Source organism: Chiloscyllium punctatum, chromosome 41 (genome assembly GCF_047496795.1).
Source record: "Chiloscyllium punctatum isolate Juve2018m chromosome 41, sChiPun1.3, whole genome shotgun sequence".
NCBI lineage: Eukaryota > Metazoa > Chordata > Chondrichthyes > Orectolobiformes > Hemiscylliidae > Chiloscyllium > Chiloscyllium punctatum.
Window position 1 is genome coordinate 17,393,781 of NC_092779.1, and position 21,623 is coordinate 17,415,403.

At 43.3% G+C, this 21,623-nt stretch overlaps 1 protein-coding gene across 1 annotated transcript in view; it reads left to right on the forward strand.

Moving 5' to 3' along the window:
• The window catches only part of LOC140464883 (solute carrier family 22 member 23-like), a 109,139-nt gene that overhangs the window by 64,066 nt on the left and 23,450 nt on the right, over positions 1–21,623 (forward strand). Inside the window, exons 5-7 of the mRNA XM_072560454.1 lie at positions 3,577–3,704; positions 3,819–3,921; positions 7,657–7,883. Of these exons, the coding sequence (XP_072416555.1) occupies positions 3,577–3,704; positions 3,819–3,921; positions 7,657–7,883 (458 nt within the window). The remainder of the gene's footprint in view (positions 1–3,576; positions 3,705–3,818; positions 3,922–7,656; positions 7,884–21,623) is intronic.

Below are 21,623 nucleotides of genomic sequence, written 5' to 3' on the forward strand. Positions count from 1 at the left end.
ATTAGATTACTTACAGTGTGGAAACAGGCCCTTCGGCCCAACAAGTCCACACCGCCCCGCCGAAGCGCAACCCACCCATACCCCTACATCTACCCCTTACCTAACACTACGGGCAATTTAGTATGGCCAATTCACCTGACCTGCACATCTTTGGACTGTGGGAGGAAACCGGAGCACCCGGAGGAAACCCACGCAGACACTGGGAGAATGTGCAAACTCCACACAGAGAGTCGTCTGAGGCGGGAATTGAACCCAGGTCTCTGGCGCTGTGAGGCAGCAGTGCTAACCACTGTGCCACCATGCCGCCCACAACCACCGTGCCGCCCATGCATGAATGTTTTTTTTAAAAAAGTCTTCAGCTGCTCAAATTCCCTCCTAAACCCCTCTGTCTTCATCCTTTTGACATTCTTTGCACCTACTACTCTGGCCATTTGGCTCGGCGTGCAATTTAGATTAGCTGCAAAGTGCTTTGGGACAAGTTGCCATGTTTTAAAGGAGGATCTTCAAGTAAGTTATTTTTGTTTGTTCTGCTTTGAGTTTGTGGTTGGGGTAAATGGGCTCAATATTGCCCCCTTATTTCCAAAGGGCATGCTTTGTGTGAGCACCATTTCCCTGCTGAGATTATGAAATCCCAACTCATGTAAACTACTCAATGAGCAAATGTATTGTTGCTGGAGTAAACATTTTTGAATGGAGTACATTACCACAGAAGGGCAAGAATCTTCGTCAGAAAATACAGTAAAGGTTCCCAGCATGGAATTCTTTACAAACTAGACTTGCTGCTTATGACTTGAACAAGTCTGAACTAACACAAACCTGTAATTGTTGATTACAAATTGAATTCCTATACTTTTTGAAGGCTGCACACGAGGTCATCTTTAGGCATTTTAACCCATGCTGGTTAGAATGTGGATGATCTGTGGGAGTCTCAATGTCAGCAAGATCGATTAAAATGATACTCAACACCAAGTGATGACCTGTATTAGGTTTTCATTTCCAGCTTTGTTTTTTGCAAAGCAGAACATAAATTGCTTTCTCTGGACTTGAGCAGCCAAAATAATTGTCCACATTGTAATTAAATTGGATAAATTTGTCAATTTCTAGCGATACATTTCACTGCATCACCATTTAAATGGAAGCCAGTACATTTTTTTTCCTCTGAGACAATTCTGTGCTATTTTCCCCATTCACGCTAATATATTCTGAATGGCAATATCTGTCTGTTTCCAATGATCTATTTTGTTAGAAAATATCCACAAAGACAAAGCCATCAGTTTGGTTTGAGGACATTATGCAAACATGACTGCTCTGCCATGCTGAATTCTCTCATTCCTGTGCTCACTGTTCATTGGCTGTGTCACTTTTTGAGACCTAAATGCTTAACCAGAGAAAAATACTCCTCGTTTTCTTGCATCTCCTGTTGCATTCAGCTATGGTGTGGATATTACTGTGCTTTAATATTAATATTCTGACTGCTATTTCCAAGTATCTATCTGTTTCCAGGTAGTTAATGTTGGCAACTCGTTCTCTTCAGTTACAATTTGTGATTTGCTGGTGCCGGTGTTGGACTGGGATGCACAAAGTTTAAAAATCGCACAACACCAGGTTATAGTTCAACCCCCAGATGAAGGAGCAGTGCTCAGAAAGCTAGTGCTTCCAAGTAAACCTGTAGGACTATAACCTGGTGTTGTGTGATTTTTAACTTCAATTACAATGGCTGTAGCCTCCGATAGTGTTGGATTCTGTTCAGTGGTGAAAACCTGTTTTAGTTTTGATTTTCTGTCCCTGTTGCCTGGGCATGGAGACAGTCGTGACTTGGCAGTGTGATTATTCTTTTAGGGTGTGCCAATTCACAATTTTTTTTTTTGTCTGGCTGGTACAAGCACAGCTATTGAGCGCTAAAGGAAAGATTAGTGGAGCCCTCAGCTCCCCAGATATGATCAGAGATGAGTGTGTCTGAGATACATTGTCTCCTCCAGATCTAGTGAAGTGAAGACTCTGTGTGAGATCTTCCACTCTAGGGTCAGTAGAGGCAGAAGTGAGCATTACTTCTACATTGGGGGTGGGGGTGAGTCTTGACGCATGGTCCAGCAGGAACTTGATGGCCTCCACCTCCATTGTTACTCAAGGGATCAATTTACCTCCTGCTATATTTGTAGGGCACCCAGACAGGTGTGTATTCCCCTCCTAGCTGCAAGTGGAGTTGCAAGTAATTAGGATGATGAAGACGTTTGAAGTACAGGAGTTGGGAGGTCATGTTGCGGCTGTACAGAACATTAGTTAGGCCACTTTTGGAATATTGCGTGCAATTCTGGTCTCCTTCCTATTGGAAGGATGTTGTGAAACTTGAAAGGGTTCAGAAAAGATTTACAAGGATGTTGCCAGGGTTGGAGGGTTTGAGCTATAGGGAGAGGCTGAATAGGCTGGGGCGTTTTCCCTGGAGCATCGGAGGCTGAGGGGTGACCTTAGAGGTTTATGAAATAATGAGGGGCATGGATAGGGCAAATAGACAAGGTCTTTTCAAAGGGGGTTCAGGACTAGAGGGCAGAGGTTTAGGGTAAGAGAGGAAAACTTTTACAAGGGACCTACCTAAGAGGCAACTTGTGTACGGAATAAACTGCTAGAACAAGTGGTGGAGGTTGGTACAATTACAACATTTAAAAGGTATCTGGATGGGTATATGAATACGAAGGGTTTAGAGGGATGTGGGCTAAGGGCTGGCAATGGGACTAGATTAGGTTAAGATATCTGGTCAGCATGGACAAGCTGGACCGACGGGTCTGTTTACATGCTGTACATCTTTGACTCAAAGCTATGGAGTGGACACCTGCATTTTCACATTCTGTCTGCAATCACTCTTCCCTCATTCAGCCTTCTTCCTGTGGCCAGACCGACCTGCAGCCCCCTGACCATTACACTCCAGGCTCCCTCCTGCCACCACACGGTCTCAGTTGGGGTGCAGGCAAACGCATCCCAGAGAGGGCAAAGCAGGACCAGGTCATGGCTAAGCCCAGCAAGTACACCAATTCGTCCATACTGCACACCACCTGATATACCCTCGGGCTGGAATTGGATGGCATCTATGTCTTGCTCGGACTGAACTGAGTTAGGACAGGGAAATAATTCTGGCTGAGGGGCTTTATGACTCTACAATACATAATCGCTCATGCTAAGGCAGTGAGTAGGAAGGATTTAGCAAGCATTGTGGTTGGGGGGAGCCCAAGTTCACGTTGTGGATATTGGGTAAACAGTTTGGTTTGTTTGTGGGCCACGAGAAACTAATGAAAGAAATGTGGGTTCTAGGGCCTCTGCTGGTTACAATTGGGTCGCTATATCTCCAATTAAGATTGAAGCTGACTTTTAAAATTGCTGACGTCCTGTGTGCATCAAAGCATGCATGGCCTCTGCATAATTATGGGGCCCCCCCACAGACAAAAAGACATAACAATTGTCTTTAAAATTCAATCCCTGAGGCTGCTGATAGTGTGTGGTAACCTTTTGACCTTTGCATCTGGGGAATTTATAGCATCAATTGCTGTATATACTTATGTCTTGTCACCTTTTTTCTCTTTCTAGTATTTTCCCAGAATCACTCAGGTGGCTGTTGGCCACGCACCAACTACAAGCTGCCAAAGAGCTATTTCTGGAGTTTGCCCATAATAATAAAATAGACGCGGAAGATGATGTCAAAGAATTTCTTCCAGGTGAGGTGACATTGTATAAGATGCTCCATGAGTTTAATTAAACAGCCAAATTGCTGAACGAGAGAAGTTCCAATTTCACTCATTTTGTTTTCTCTCTCCCTTCCTTCATTTTAGAATTTGACAAGGAGCCAAAGCTAAGGCCCAAAAAGACATTCATCGTCAAATTGCTTTATACGAGGATCTTATGGAAACACATTTTGGTACTTTGTGTAAATTCGTAAGTACTTGTCTTCTTAAAGCAATTTTGAAAATTTGTTTAGCCTTAATAGTGTTTTTGGAAGTTGGGTGCAATAATGGTTTGGTTACCAGCTTTTTTTTTGCTCACTGATTTTCTGCTACTCCATCTTGTGCTATCTGGATATTATTTGTCCAACAAGCTATTTGTGATTGATAGCTCCTGTTGGTGAGTTGTGACAATCCAGTCAGCCATTGCCAGTTTCCCAGCTGTGTTTTAATTCAGCTTTGCAACAGGGATGATTGGAGAGTCATCAGGAGGAGCCAAGCAGGCACTTATCCCTGACAACACCCAACCACCTAGCAGTTTTTCATCCTGGTTTCTGATTGAACTATAATAACCGCAGCTCCCTCATTGAGATTGCCAGTCAAGCGATGAATCAAACTTGGGGTTTTCATAGATACTACTTATCTATTTGACACACAAAGCCATTGTAAGATTGATATTGTTCTTGAAGTTTGTGTGTGCTTGCTTGTCTGAGTACACTAGGCCAAAGGTGAAAGGTTGAGAATGGGAATGAGTGTTAGTCATGAGCCACAGGCGAGTCAGGGTCATACTCCATGATGAGGTGAAAGCTGAGCTGCCATTTTGCTATGGGAAGAGGTGAATGTGGAGGCAATGGAGGAAAGATATCGAATCCAAGTAATTGTATGTGTTGTGGCTTGTACTAGATTTCTCTGGAGACTTCAAGTTAGAGATTAAGATGAGGGAGAAAGAAAAAGATAACTTGGCCACATGGGAATGGGAAGCAAAATGAAGAACCCAAAGAAGTTTTGAAAAAAGTAATGGAGGAATTCAAGGAATGGGCCTAAGTAGCATTGTACACAGTCCAACGATTTGCCTGATATGTTAGCCAGCATGAAAGTACGTGTATGTGCAAGATATACATGTAAAGAAGGTGCTCATCAACACTAACCAATGAAGGAACACTTTTTTTTCTTCCCCAGTTGATGCTTCATTCATCCTGTGAAAAACCTTTTAACTTCAATATCTTTTGCATGAAGTACTCCTCTACGTTTGAGAAGCCCATAAATTGGAAAACAATTGGGTGTCATCTGGCATCTGTAAAGTTTCACCTTCTGAAACTGTTGGGGCAATATCTTTTATATATTAAAAGTAAACTGGGAGCATCACTTGGGTGCAACCTTTTGCTCCTTGGAGCCAGGGTACTATTTGACGGCCGTTGCTGGTTAGAGTGGGCTGTGCCATCAATTCTCAAACTCGAGCTGGAAATAACCTCCAAACCGCATGTAATTTTCCTGGTAAACATTTTTGTTCAACTGACAAATGTCAGAATTGATGAATTTGCCTAGACGGACAGAGTTGCCTGACCTGAATCAACAAGTGCAGCTTCAGAGATGCTCTGTACAAAGCAGTTCTGGATTAAAGACTGCATTTTATGATAGTTTATTTCATTTCCCTAATGGGAAACACATGTAAGCATGCTCAAAAGCCTTGGGAATTCAAATGGTAGTTATTAACATTGAGCTTCACTCTTTAATATTAGGCCTTTGAAGTCATTAATTAGATGTCTGGCTGATAATTCACTGACCGGCATTGACATCATTTGATAGAGACAATGGGATCAAATGGCCTTTTAACTTTACTGCATTACTCATAGCAATATAAAATTAGCAACAGATTTATGACTGGCAAGTAATTATACTGTGTCACTGTCACAATAACTTCTCTTGATTAATTATTGGACTGGCTTTAAAACTAATTTTCTTTCAGTCAGTTTAAACAAAAATAATAGCGCATTGAGCATGAGTAAAATGCAGCATTTAATTTCGAAGATTTAAGGACATTGATATATCACGGGTCTTGCTCTTGCAGTTCAAGACTGTCAGGATTAGAGCAAACTGGGCCCTGTTTTAACCTTGCCCACATAGTGGATGTGAAGTAGATTCGGGTCAATGGAGTGTGAAATTGGGCGTTTTTAAAAAGGATGTCTCATCAACCCACTGGCCTGGTTAGGTTTAAAGATTTTTTAAAAAATTTAACCTAATTAGCAAAGTCAAAGCAATGCATTCTTTGGAAATGGAGACTGCATCAGCCCTTTGCCACAGAATTGACATGCAGACACTGGAACTTTAAATAGGATTGGGATAGACCATTCTGGTCTTTAACTCTGCTACACCATTCAGTAAGATTAAGGCTTCCACTGGCCTCCATGTTCTCACATTAGGACAATATTCTTCAATTCCTTTAATCTCCTTTTTGTTTGGAATATATCCTGAGAGCAGCCAAAACACTCTGGGACAGAAAACCCCGAAGGCACTAAACCCGGACTGGAGAAATGCCTGCTTCTCCCAGGCACCTTTTAGTCTGAGAGTATGACCTCTTGATCCAAACATCACAACCAGGGGACAGCGGGTTATTATGGCCAGGTTTTCCACTTATCATCCAGAGGTTTGATGGGAAAGACATCCTGTCAACCTCAGTTACTTAATGCCCCAGGAGTTTTTGTTACAGGGTCGAGAGTGTGGAGGATCTTGATTGAGAAGAAAATGGTATGTTAATTTGGTCATCCAGCATGAAGCATTCCAAACTCCAGGTGTTCTTCCTCCAAGCTGTGTTCTTTGCTGAGAATCACATTGTTCCTGCTAATTGGGATTCTGTAATGTTGTCTTATGTGCCAGAAGGAGTAACAGGAATCTATTCTTACTGTTGAATGTGCTTAACCCTTATCCTGCTTTTTCCAAGTCTCCTCTTCTCTCTCTCGCTTGCTTCTAAAAGTCTTGATTTGTGTAATTCATCTGATCTAAACTGGTTGCCTTGTTGAGAGAAATGTGAGATTTGTGAGCATTTATGTAAAACCATTTATGCTTTCTAAAATGTGTTAGTACTTACTGTCCATCTTGTTAGTATTGAAGCAAGCTTTTACCTGGCTGTGTTTTTAAAACAAAAAGTAGGTTCAACTCCTGGGCAATAAACAAATGTCCCTGTACCTTCATGTGAATGCAATGAGTGATTGGAGAGAGTTTCCTTCCTCGTAATGACATCCTCTGCACCTCTTTAATAAAACCATTTGTTTGCTGTTGACCATTCGGGATTTTTAAAATTCATTTATGGGATGAGGGTGTCATTGACTAAACCAGCACTTATTGTCCATCCTAGAGGACAGTTAAGAGTCAACCACATTGCTGTGGGGCTGGAGTCACATGTAGGCCCGACCAGGTAAGGAAGGCAGTTTCCTTCCCTAAATGACATTAATGAACCAGATAGGTTTTTCCAACAATCGACTATGGCTCCATGGTCAACATTAGACTCTTAATCACAAATTTTTTGACTGAATTCAAATTCCACCATCTGTCACGGCAGGATTCAAACGCAGAATATTTCCTGGATCTCTGGATTAACAGTCCACCACTGCGCCATCCCTATATTATACAGATGTGTATAATAGCAGCCCATGTACCAAAATGTTAATTCACCAGGGAACTTTTTTGTCATCTAGATGGTTGAAAATGCCAGTTGGTTCTGGGGTCAGGTTGCATCTAAGTTAGCCTCTTGACTTCTCCAAAGTGGTTATTGTCATTGTGCCTACACGCAGTGAAGGTCAGTTGTGCTAATCCTGCCCAGTGAGACTAAATGTTTGCTTGTAATGATGCTCATTTGAAAGGCTATTGGTGAGTTTAGCTCACCATTTGAATTTTGACAACCTAAAAATATCTGCAGTCTCAGCCCCTCCATTCTTCTTCTCTAATGTTGCAGCTTGACAGGATTCGGGATCCACAATTGCTTTGCAAAGAGTCTGATGGACCGTGATAAGCACCATTTCAAAAACTTCTACACCCACTACTATATCATGGAAGTGATTGGCATTTTGTCCTGTGCTGTCATGTGTGTTCTCGTGGGACTAATGGGCCGAAGAGGCACGTTGCTTCTCTTCACCATCCTCACTGCACTGGCTTCCCTCCTTCAGTTGGGCCTCGTAAGCTGTAAGTTCTCCCAAAGTCCTTACATCTCCTCTTTGTCTATTCTTTGTATGTGCGCGTGCTTGAGGTGTTGCTGCCTTTAGGGTTACTCTTTATTTGGGAGCAACAACCTCTCAGATTTTGCATGAGATTCGCTGAAGAATTTTTTAGGTGCTTGGAAAGGTGAAATGTTTCATTGCTTACCTGCAAGTTGGAATACGATGTTTTAAAACTACCTCTGTAAAGATGACCTGGTATTAGTAGTTCATTTTCAGTCTGCCGTTGGTATTTAAGAATCTAAACTGGAATAGTATATATTTAGTGAGTCCAATACTACGTTCAAGGTGAGGGGAAAGATTTAAAAAGGACCTGAGGGGTAACTTTTTCACGTAGAGGATGGTACATATATGGTACAAGCTGCCAGAGGAAATGGAGGCAGCTGGTACAAATACAATCTTTAAAAGGCATCTGGATGGGTATATGAATAGGAAGGGTTTAAACAGCTATGTGCCAAATGCTGGCAAATGGGACTAGATCAGATTAGGGTATTTTGTTGCTGAAAGTCTGTGTTAATAAAGTAATGATGAGGGGAAAGATGTTATCTAGGACCTGAGTGAACCAGATAATAAAGTTAATCTTGCAATCCTTTAAGTTGGTTAACATTGTAAAAATTGAAAGGTTGAGTGAATGCTGAAAAAAAAAACTAGAGAGGAGGAAATACTGATTTAAGAGGCAAGTATGTTTTTTAAAATCTTTAATTTTTAAAAAAATCTCTAACAATTTAATCCTGAAGGAATCTGTTCCCAGTGGTCATACAGTCGACATAGGACATGGGAGCTGATGTAGGTCATTTGGTCAATCAGGTTATCTGTCATTCAATGACATCATGGCTGATCTGATTATCCTCAACTCGACTTTCCTGCCTTTTCCTCATGACCTTTGATTCCCCCCTTACAGATTAAAAAAAAAAGCTGTCCTAAAGACAGCAGGAGTTTCTGGGAGTAATTCAGGGAGACAGCAAAGATTCATCCTGAGGGAAAAATAAGCATGGTAAAGGGAAAATGAGGCAACCATGGCTGAATAGGGAAGTCCGGGATAGCATAAAAACAAAGAGCATATAATGAGGGGAAGGGCAGTGAGAAATCAGAGGATTGGGAAGCTTACAAAGACCATCATAGGACAACAAAAAAAAAAGAGGGAGAAGATTAAATATGAGGGTAGGCTAGCCAGTAATATAAAGGAAGATGGCAAGAGTTTCATCAGATATATAAAGGGCAAAAGTGGATATTTGGACTGCTGGTAAATGACGCTGGAGAGATAGTAGAGGGGAGTAAGGAAATGGCTGAGGAACTGAAGAATTAGGGCAGCACGGTGGCTCAGTGGTTAGCACACTGCCTCACAGCGCTAAGGACCTGGGTTCAATTCCTGCCTGGGGCTGTCTGTATGGAGTTTGCATGGACTCCCTGTCTCTGCGTGGGTTTCCTCCATGTGTTCCGTTTTCCTTCCACAATCCAAAGATGTGCACTTTAGGTGAATTGGCCATGCTAAATTGCCTGTAGTGTTCAGAAATGTGTGGGTTAGGTGCATTAGTCAGGGGTAAATAAAGGATAGAGGAATGGGTCTGGGTGAGTTACTCTTTGGAGGTTTAGTGTGGACTTGTTGGGTCGAAGGGTCTGTTTCCACACTGTAGATTCTATGAATTACTTTGTGTCAGTCTTCATGGTGGAAGACTTGATCCCAAAAATTCCAAGGGGTGAGAGGGCAGAGCTGAGTATGGTGGCTATCAGCAAGGAGAAGGTGCTAGAAAAACTGAAAGGCCGAAAGGTGGGTAAATCACCTGGGTAAGATGGACTACACCACAGAGTTCAAAGGGAGAATTTAAAGAAACATTGAAGAGATAGTGGAGTTGGTTGTGGTGATCTTTCAGGAATGATTAGAATCGGGGAGGGTCCCAGCAAACTGAAAAATCGCTAATGTGACTCCCCTGTTTAAAAATGGAGTAAGGCAAAAGACAAAAAATTACAGACCCATTAGTCTAACCACAGTCATGGGTAAGATCCTGGAATCCATTATGAAGGATGAGATTTCTGAATACTTGGAAGTGAACGGTAAAATAGGACAAAGTCAGCATGGTTTCATCAAGAGTAGGTCATAACTGACAAATCTGCTAGAACTCTTTAAGGGACAACCTTTCCACAAGAAGGGTGGTCCATGTATGGACTGAGGTGCCAGAGGATGTGGTGGAGGCTGGCCCAATTACAACAGGTATATGGGACTAGACGAAGTTAGGATATCTGGTCAGCATGGATGAGTTGGACTGAAGGGTCTGTTTCTGTGCTGAGCATGACTATGACTCCAAGTATAGCTGCTTCCCTGCTGTAATCAGACTTTTGAACAGGCCTCTCAAATGCTAATTCTGGTGTGTGTGTGTGTGTTTCTCGCTCTCACTCTCGCCCTCCCTTTCTCTCGCTCTCGCTCTCGCTCTCACTCTCGCCCTCCCTTTCTCTCGCTCTCGCCCTCTCGCCCTCCCTTTCTCTCGCTCTCGCCCTCGCCCTCCCTTTCTCTCGCTCTCCCCTCCTCGCCCTCCCTTTCTCTCGCTCTCGCCCTCCCTTACACACTCTCTCGCTCTCGCCCTCTCGCCCTCCCTTACTCTCTCGCTCTCGCCCTCCCTTACTCTCTCGCTCTCGCCCTCCCTTACACTCGCTCCCGCCCTCCCCATCTCCCGCCCGCCCTCTTTGTCTCTGTCGTTTCCCCTCGCCCCCCCCCCCCCCCCCCCCTCGCCCCATCTCTCTCTGTCTCTCCCTTTCCATGTGGAATCTTAGATAACCTCCTTCACTGCCCACAATACTACCAATCTTGGTGTCATCTGCAAACTTAATAACCATGGGATATCTGGTCGGCACGGACGGGTTGGACCGAAGGGTCTGTTTCCGTGCTGTACATCTCTCTGACTCTGGTTTGGATGATAATTTAGAAGACATTCTTTACAAACGTGGATCCAGGAACAAATTTCTGCAACTGCTGGAATCAGAACTGAAAATAATCACAGCGGGTCAGACGACATCCGTGGAGAAAGCAAGCTCCTGTTTCAAATCTAGGATTACTCTGAGCTGAAGTGAAGTGTGGAGGAGACAACATTTATGCTATAGTTTGTGGTGGGGGGGAGTAGGTTTAGGGTGCTGGTGGACATAGGGTGTTGATAGTTCAGATTAAGCAGTTGGAATGTGAGAATGGCAGAGCAATGATGCGTCTCCTGCCAGGTTTGAGAGTACAGTCCCACTTTGGGGGAGGAGAGAAAGGACATGATAAAATGTAACAGCTAAAAGAAAAGGAAGAATTGGGAGTACACCATTTGAAGGTGTTTGAACTCCATATTAAATCCAGATTCAGTACTACTCCCTGTAGAACACTGCTACTCACAGAGCTCCAATCCAAAAAGCCACCCTCCACCACCACCCTCTGACTTACCATTGAGCCAAATTTTGTATCCAGTTGGCAAGCTCTCCCTGAACCCCATGTGTCTAACTTTACTAAATAGGCTACCACGTGGAATCTTGTCAAAGGCTTTACTAAAGTCTGTGAAAACAATAACAACCGCTCCGCTCACAAGAAGTTGTTTTTGGTTACTTCCTCAAGTGCAATCAAGTTTGAGAGCTGCAATTTCTCCCACACAAAGCCATGTTGACCTTCCTTTATCAGTCCTTCCCTCTCCAAGTGCAAGAGCATCCTATTTTTCTGAATCCCCTCCAACAACTTACCCACCGGGTCACTGATGGTTAAAGAAACCTGTAGATTGAGAGAAAATCTTTACACTCAGGAGTAAGGGTGTGGACTGCCCTGCCTGCAACAGTAGTGGACTCGCCAACATTAAGGGCATTTAAATGGTCATTAGTTAAGCATATGGATGTTAATGGAATAATGTAGGTTAGATGGGCTTTAGATGGGTTTCAAAGGTCAGCGCAGCATCGAGGGCCGAAGGGTTTGTACTGCGCTGTAATGTTCTATATTCTTTGTTCTAAGAATCAATGGCCTGGTTAACTGGGCAGGAGTGTGGCAATGGAATTCAATCCAAAAAGGTGATCTAATTTTTTTGAGGAGCACCCAAGAGCAGGCAAGGAATTACGCAGTAAATGAGAGGGTTCAAAAAGGTAGAGAGGAGCAAGGAACCTTGTTGCATGTCTAAAGATTGATTGAAGGCTGCAGGGCAGTTGGACATGAAGATATATAGGAAATGTTTGCTTTGTCTAAGGCATGGAGCAGGGAAACCCAAGACCAAGGAAGTTATTCTGGATCTGTGTAAAATGGTGGGTTAGACTATAGCTCGAGAATTGTGGACAGTTCAGCTCACTGCATTGCAGGAATTGTGTGCAGTAATAGATAGGGTCAAGGGGTTCACAAGAATGGAGGATTACAACACTGGGGAAAGTTTGAATACTTGTTGGGGTTGTTCCCTTTAGAATCGGGGAAGCTGGAGGGAGATTTAACTGAGGCACACTTATGTGAGGATCCGTATTGATTAGCAGATCAATAACTGGGGAATGTGGCTTGAAAGTAATTGGCAGAAGGATTGTAGGAGAGTCAAAAGCTTGTCAACTTGTGATGGGGTTTGGGAAACTCACTGAAAGGAAAGTAGAGGCAGAAACCCTCAATGATTTTGAAACACAAGTTGGAACATTTGTGGAAGATTATGCTCAGAGGAGGAAAGTGAGGTCTTAAATTTCCATAAGAGGTTGGTTTTGCTGATGGGTGATAAATGCTGACCCAGTCTCTCTTCATCCTAGAGAAGGTGCTGAGCTGCTGCCTTGAATCATTGCAGACCTTGGGTGTCATGACACATTAGGTGTTAAGAAGGAAGTTCCAGGATTTTAAGGTAGAGAGGTTTTTTAAGATATTAAAGACAAGAAGGGTATAAGGAAAAAGCCAGAATGTGGCATTGAGATAGGGGATCAGCACGGTCATGTTGAATGATGGAGTAAACTCGAAGGGCCAAATGGCCTTGTATATTGACCTTGTGACAATGAAGAAATTCATGATGAGGGTGGATATCTCTCATTATTGACCAGCGTGTACTCAATGGGTTGAGTGACTGTCTTCTAAGATATCTCCATTAGTTTCAATGTTTCACACTCCCATCCATAAAGCTGTGGGTCTGCCCAGTCAAAAGATTTGGAATGTTCTAAGAATCTCCATGAAAGTGACTCTTCTCTCTTGAGTTTTCTTTGTTTTCACTTTGTGGTGAATGTGAATCCTCAGGGAAAAATAGGCAACTCTTCACAGCAACCTCACTTCAGAAATGCTAACTGATTTTTAGAAAATGTTGCTGAAACTAATTTCTGGACGGGTTAATTTGTAAATTTATGCAAACATTAATATTTGAAAGCCGCCTTGTGTTGTAACTTGTGGTTGAGAAAAAAACCTGTTTGCCTATGTTTGTATGCAGATAGTTTCATTGGAAAAGGTATTTCTGTTGACTGGCCTGTAGTGTTGCTATTTCTGTGTTTCTGTTTGTGTTCGGTTTCCAGTGGGTGTGACAATATAGTGAAAGAATTGCGCAAAGTGTTGCAAGAAGATCAAGTTGTGGTCTTTTCTTTTGTTTGAACACTAATACATGACTAATATTTGTGCATGCACCCACCCTGTCCAGCCCTTTAAGGTTTTTTTGTAAGTTTAAATGATAGGACTGTGCAGGTGAAACCATTCTGTAGCTCAAAGCCACAGTGTTGCCTCAGAATGTTCTCTATAGAAAAGTGCTGGAGAAACTCAGCAGGTCTGGCAGCATCTGCGGAGAGAGAACCACTTAAGATTTTGCCCCTTCACAACTGTTAGCTTGCTCTCTCTCCATGGATGCTGCCTGACCTGCTGTGAACCCCAGCATTTTTTAGTTTTCAGTTCAGCGTCCAATATCTGCAGTAATTTGTTCTGAATCCACTTGTTTCACCTCTTCCCTTCTTGCTGTTTGGGACCAACTACATGTGGTCCCACCATATCAAGCGCGTGGGCAGCAGGATAATCAAACTACTGGGAAGTGCTCACCAATAACTAGCACCTTTTAATTCCGGGTCAAAATCCTCTTTTAGCACAAGACTAGATTTGCTAAGCTTTCTTATGGATCCATCATCAAAACTGAAACCAAAGGGTGGCATGGTGGTTCAGTGATTAGCACTGCTGCCTCGCAGCTCCAAGGACCCGGGTTCAAACCCACCCTCTGGTGACTGTCCGTGTAGAGTTTGCACGTTCTCTCAGTGTCTGCATGGGTTTCTTCTGGGTCCTCAGGTTTCTTCCCACAGCCCAAACATGGGCAGGTTACTTGGATTTGCCATACTAAATTGTCCACAGTGTCCAGGGATGTGCAGGCTAGGTGGATTAGCCGTGGGAAATGTGGGGTTGAGGGGAGGAGTGCTGGGTGTGGGCGGGATGCTCTTCAGAGGATCAGTGCTGACTCAATGGGCTGAATGGCCTATTTCTGCACTGAAGGGATTCTCTTCTGTGAACTGGCTACTTAAGTATTAATAATGCTTTAATATTGCATTCATGATGGGTTGTGTATCAGAGTTTTAACCCCATTAACTCCTCTAGTTCATTTCTCTCTGGTAGCAGTCTGTCTGAATCCACCAAACACTGGGCGTCTGCATAAGGCAGGTGTATTCCTAAAGCTGAAAGACAGAAATCCAACCTGTCAGGTTCTTAATTTAAAACAAAACTCTTCCATGCTTCAGCAAGGAGGTGGGATGAGAGATCACTTACTGTTTTTAAGTATAGTTAAAAATCACAACACCAGGTTATAGTCCAGCAGGTTTAATTGGAAGCACACTAGCTTTCGGAGTGTCACTCCTTCATCAGGTGGTTGTGGAGGCCACTACCACCTGATGAAGGAGCGTCGCTCCGAAAGCTAGTGTGCTTCCAATTAAACCTGTTGGACTATAACTTGGTGTTGTGATTTTTAACTTTGTACATCCCAGTCCAACACCAGCATCTCCAAATCATTTTTAGATATAAACATTTACAGGGATCTGCCTCACAATGTTGAGAGCTCTTGTTTGCCCAACCCAGCTCTTACTAAGAAAAGTATCAACAACAGAATGGTGTGCAGTGTAGAGGACTACATAAAATGGTGAAGGAATGACAAGCTGCAAATTTATACCCATCATTCCTGTAAGTTTCCAAACCAGTTTAGCAATGAGCTAATGTCTCCCGGCTGAGATTACCTGCCGGATCGTGTAGCCAACCCTTCAAAAGAAAAATGGGGTGAAGTCATTCTTGACTTGTCTAAAAGTGACATAATGAATCATTCATTGCTTCCTGGTATAACTCTGCTTTTTCTCAATCTTGATGGCGTGCTATTATCTGTGTCATGGCTTTTTAACACTTTCCCATGTCATAGCAATGACGACACTTTAGCCCCTGTTTGACTATAGTGCACTTTAGGATACCGTATGGTTGTGAAAGGAGTTAGAGAGAAGAAGGTTGAGAGGTGACTTAATTGAGACGTACAAGATAATCAGAGGGTTAGATAGGGTTGATGGTGAGAGCCTTTTTCCATAGATGGTGATGGTTAGCATGAGGGGACATGGTTTTAAATTGAGGGGTGATCGATATAGGACAGATGTCGGAGGTAGTTTCTTTACTCAGGGTCGTAGGGGTGTGGAATGCACTGCCTGCAACAGTAGCAAACTCACCAACTTTAAGGGCATTTTAAATGGTCATTGGATAGACATATTGAATAGAGTGGGTTAGATGGGTTTCACATTGGTCTCCCAGGTCTGTACAACATAGAGGGCCAAAAGGCCTGTACAGCACTGTAATGTTCTAAAGTTTCTCTGGTGTCTAAAGATATGCAGCACTGTGGGCACAAGGGCTTTTGCTAGCCCAACCCTGGTATGGCATGTGGCAGAAGATCACCAGGACCAACTACAATGTGGAGCAATGAGCTGTACATCTGTATGACTCTTAAGTCGGACAGTGAAGGGGGAAACTGTTCACTCTATACCCCAACTATATATTCATCAGGCCTCACTATTTCAGCAGTGCATTGAGGACACCAGCTCGATAGATTTGTTGTTGGCCGGTCTCCAGTTGTTGGTGTTCCACTCTGTCTTGCTTGACTTCATTCCAGATGATGCCTTGTCTGGCTTGGTTTCATCGCCGAGTAACAAGTTGCTGGCGATCACAGGTTGCAGATCTGTGAAGCTACCAACAGCCTCCAGTGCCACGTGATCAGAGCTGACTGATGGTAAGATGTCACCATCCTGGACCATGATGCTAATGGTCAAACCAATTCTGGCATCTTTTGGCAGCACAAGTTCACCAACTCTGAGGTCATGCATCAAGCTCATCCCATCAGCATGCACCCATTGCTAAGCCAACAGATGTCTCTGCTAGCTTAGCCATTTTCATTGGATGAATGATGGCCTATGTACCCAAAGACGCTGCATGCAGAGAATTAGGCAACTGTCTCCCAGTTGTCAGTGTCAACATCCCTGTATCTTGCTAGTGTCCTTGTAGAAGGCATGTGGACAGCCAGGATCTCTTGACCAGTTTGAGTCTAAATACCTTCTACAAGGACACCAGCAAGATATATGGATAATAGGTCCAAGTACCCCCCACTATCTTAAAGTAGAGAGTTCATATGAAACCTTTTGTAAGGCAAAATGGCGTAATGTGAAGAAGCATTCATTTAAATGGGAAAAATTTCGGTGTTTTTGTATAAGCGAAAATCCTCTTTGGATTTCTTTTGGTTAGTGAAAATAGGTATTAATGCAAGTCTTTCGTAAAGCGGGGGAAGCCCGTGTTGACACTGACAACTGGGAGACAGTTGTTGACCTCGGGAGTTTGCCTTTGTGGGAAGACTTTGAAATGGGCGTGCAAAAGTGCAAAGTTCAGCTGACCAGAGAAATCAAACTGGCGAATTGCTCACCACCGCAGCAGGTGGGAATGCTAAAGCCAGGCTCCTGAGCTACACCACGCTGTACCGTCAGGGCGCTGACCAGATAGCAGGCTGCCACAGTCAAGCCAGCATTTGTATTTTCTCCTCCGTTCTCATTGGTAAGGAGAAGGTGAGGGCGGACCATCTGTGCGAACCCCCCCAGAGTTCACCTGATATATGTACACCAACGGTGCTGTGAGGGAGGGAGGGAGCTGTAGGATTCTGACACTGTGACAGCAAAGGATTATAATTCCAATTAGGCTGGTGTACTGGTGGGTGGGGAACTTGTAGGTTTGAAAAGTGCTTTCGAAGGCTGTGCTCCCTCGCTCGGAGGTTCCTCCACGGGTTCTACGTACACCATTGTCATCAAATTCAGGTCAGGGGTCATTGCTCATGGAAATCTGACCCTGCACCAAAACAAAGGAAAGGGGTCAAAGGATCTCTGGCGAGTTGTGGGGCATCTTGTAGATGGCTCACACTGCTGTCACTGTGTTTGTGCTGGAAGAGGTAAATACTCAGATTTCCAGCATCTGTGATTATTTGATTTTTATTTAGTTGTGGTCTTAAAGAATATTTGGTGACTCGGGGTGTTTCCCATATTCAGGAACTGAGAAAAATAATTATTGTATGGGCCATACAAGTTTACGTGAGGTACAAAAATTGTGTATGAAATACAGAAAAATCACTCCACTGCATCTCATCAATAATCAAAAGGCGTTTTGCAATAACTGATGTTAATGTTGTATTTTGTGAGCTTTGCCCTAAAACTTTGAGGCAGCTGTGATTGTATTTGCAGGAGGGGACATTGCTGGTGATTAATTTGCTTAGACCTTGGGCCTGGTCTTACTGACACACTGCTTGTGTATGTTGTCATTGTGGGCTTTACTCACCAGGGAGGTTGGCATTGGCAGCAGTGAGGACCAGAGCCAGATGAAGCTGGCAGCTTCCCAGTTATGTGAAATACTTTTAAAATCTTATCAATTTCATCAAGTGGATTTAAATGTTTTGAAGACAACAGACAAGTTTGCTTAACTAACAAACTGTGTACAGAGATGAACTGGCCTTCTATCGATTCTTTTATTCCTTTTTGGTTCTTGGTTCAGACTTTCAGCATTACAACCACTGATTCAGCTCGCTGTCCGGGCATGTTCCTTCACTCCTGAACTGGAGAGTACAAAGATCACTCAACACACCCCACTCATTCCCTGGTGTGGCTAATGGGGATATCTGGAATCTTATTTCAATGAGAGCAGCAGTGAAATGTGAAGCATTTGGAATAATCTGGAACATTCTTAAAGCTTTAATAGCCAGTCAGTTGGAAGAGCTTCAAGTTTTTGTTTGTCCCTTTGCTGAAGCACATGATACTGTGCAAACATACGGCCAGGTCCATGGAGAAACAGGTGTTTGCTTTCCATGCAGAAAGTCATTCAGCATCATGCAACGAGACCGATGTGTGACCCTTTCCTTTCCTCATGCAAAGATAAGGACCTTGTTTTTAACAATCGTACTCTCTCACCTTCAGGTATGTAGAGAAACATAAGCCCTCCACCTATCGATAAGGTCTTGGCAGAACTGGTTCTGGCCAAACCTTTCCTGGCTACCTCTTATATTCGAGTGGCCCTTGTGGTGTAGTGGTAGTGTCCCCACCTCTGAGCCAGGAGGTTTGGGTTCAAATCCCATCTGCTCCAGAGGTGCGCAATAATATTTCTGAACAGGTTGATTTGAAAATATCTGCTAAGGGAGTCAGAGTAGATAAGAATCACATTCTTGAGAAATATTTCTCTTATCTCCATCAGAAATGAGGCATTCTTTGTTTTTAAACTGGCTGCATTATTCTAGTCTGTCTTACATGTGTCTTTCAACGCCTGTCTTGAGTTTGATCGCAATCTTATGTTTCAGAAAGATCACTTCTTTCCAACCTCGAAATTCCAGCGGATACCTGCCTATCCTCTTCCTCGGAAGATGACACCACCTCTCCTCTTACCCCTGCCCCATCCCTTGACCCCAGGAATTAATCGATTCTAAGGTTTGAGTTTGAACATCGCAATGCCATTTTATCGATAGTTGCAGAAATGTTAACGCTAGCTGTCAAGAGTCTGTATAACATATACCACATAATAAAGGCCCATGTATTCTGCAGGCCAAGATGTTATTTCTACGGCATCAGGACCCAGCAGAGTCCCAGCCACAGCACACTCTGGGAATCACTGGGGAAGTTGAAGATTCTGATGGGCAATTCCCCAGTATCGGCAATCCCTCCTAAATATTGGACAACTCAAAGGGTTCAACTTCAATTCAGATAATAAGTACCCAGGGAAAAGCTACACGATTATAGACAGAGTCTAACTCCTGAATTATAGAATCCCTATGGTGCGGAAAGGGGCTTTCGACCCATTGAGTATGCACCAATGCTCCAAAGAGCATCCAACCCATTCTGAGCGTCTGTGTGTGTGTGTGTGTGTCTCTCTCTCTCTCTCTCTCTCTCTCTCGCACCTAGAGGAAAGCCACACATACATGGGGAGAATGTGCCAAATCCCCACAGACAGGGTAACTACTAAACTGACCTGATAACTTCCCACACCAACAAACCACTCACCTCCCCACCAATATCTCCCCCCATCCCCTTTACCCCATTGGGACCCATGACAAATCCTATAGAAGATCATTGTGGACCAGGAGTGTGGAAGAGCTTTCCCCTGGCCTCTCCCCTCCAATGCCCCTGCCCCTATAATCGGTTTTAGTGAAATGCCTTTACCCCACACCCAGCCAGGACTGAGTGCCTATTCATAATTGCTCTGAAAGGCTGCCCCTCCTCAGCACTGGGCTCTGTACCCATTGCCTCAGGCTGCTGCAACGTTCCAGTTCTCGCTAGTCAGCAGGTGTTGAGCATGACTGCAAGAAGCTTTATCTTTTTCTTCTCTATATCCAGAAGTGCTCTTAAACACCACTGGATGGCTTTTATTGCCATTGCCAAATCACTGATGACATGTTTTCACCTTTTAAGTACTGTTCATAACCTGCCCGTGTTTTCCGATTGATTAAGTTACGTAAAGTTTCTCGACAGAAAGAGGTCTTTTTTTTGAGTTTCCAATGTACTTTGAAAGATTGGAAAGGGTTGAGATATTTTAGTATGAGAGCAAAGGGGGGCTTATTGAAATGGCAACAATTAGGAGGTCAGGAACATTCCTATGGACACAGCAAAGGTCACCCAGTCCACGTTTAGTCTCATTGATGTACCAGAGACCGTGACCTGAGGTAATTTTAAGATCATGCCCCTTTTCTTCTGGACTCCGAAGGGGAATGTTTCTCTATCAAAATAAATTCCATTAATTATCTTACACGCCTCAATTATATCACTCCACTTCCTCTCCTACAGGAAGTAGAAGCCCATGTCTATGTAAACTGTCCTCCTTGTCTAGCCCTTTTAGCTGCAATATAGATCTGGAGAATCTACTCTGCACCCCTTCAAAACCCAAATGTTTAATGTCCAGCACCCAAAGCTGAATGCAGTACTCCAGATGGGATCTAACTAGAGCTTTATACAGCTACATTATATCCACTGACTCTTTGTATTCCATTTGGAAGTAAAAGGAGTCTACAGATCTCGTCACTTTCTCATTTGCTATTCATAAAATACTTCTAAACCTTTTTTAATTCCTTCATGGGTTGATGGCCTCACTGGCTAGGCCAGCATTTATTGTCCATCATCCATCTGGGCAGTTAGGGGTCACCCAACTTTAGTTGGTCTGGAGTCATGGAGGCCCAGACCAGGTGAGGATGGCAGTTTCCTGCCCTTAAGGACATTAATGAACCAGATGGGTTTGTCTGACGATCGGCAATGGAGTCAGTGTCATCATTAACCTCTTAATTCCAGATTTTTATTGAATTCAATTTCCACCACCTGCCATGACTGGATTCGAAACCAGGTCCCTGGAACATTACATGGGTCTCTGGATTAATAGTCCAGCAATAATACCACGAGGCAATCGCCTCCCCTGTTGGATTCAAACTGGATGATCTTGTGTTGGATTTGGTCTACTGCAGTTCTTCCCACTTGATGTATTGTTTACAATGTTCTGTTCAACACTGGCCCCTGCACATTGTTAGTTCTGTCTATTAATACTTCTATCCATTCAGCTGCGCTTAATAGCTGATTCATCCTGTCCAAAACAGTCCTAAGTTAAATTTAAAATTCATGACTTATTCCCCACTCCCACTGGTCTTTTATGGTAGCTGACTAATTCTGCCTGTTTACTCATCCCTAACTCTAATATGACCTATGCTCCTGGGTCAAGAATGTACTGTCTCAGCAAACCAAATACATGGAATTTCCTATTGTCTGGGCATGTACTTTTCTCCTTCCTCCAGTTTGTGGTGGGAATGGAGGACATACTTGATAAAGTTCCTGGGGCTAAAGAGATCAATGAGAAAAAGTGGGAACAGGGGACTAAGTTGGGTCATTAGCTATGTTACTATTGAATGACACAGCAGACCTGAAGGGCTGAATGGCCTGTTTTTCTTATTTTCCATGTTTCTATGATCTAAAGTTCGTCTGTTTGGCGTGTTTGTTTGGATGTAAATTTGTAGCAAGTTCCTTTTGATTTTTATTGCTCGCAACCCCAGCAAAAGACAGATATTTAGTGCCTCCAGTTTCCTGATCTTCAAAGGTAATGAGCTGCATGAAGATATCATTTCCTGAGCATTTGTGGTTTTGCAATAGCACCTGCAAGTGACTCATGCACATGCGTTTGAATGTGCATTGAGTGGGCGATGTATTCCTGAAGAGAAATCCCACTGAGGAAACCGATACTAAAATCAATCAATGTGAAACGGAAAATAGC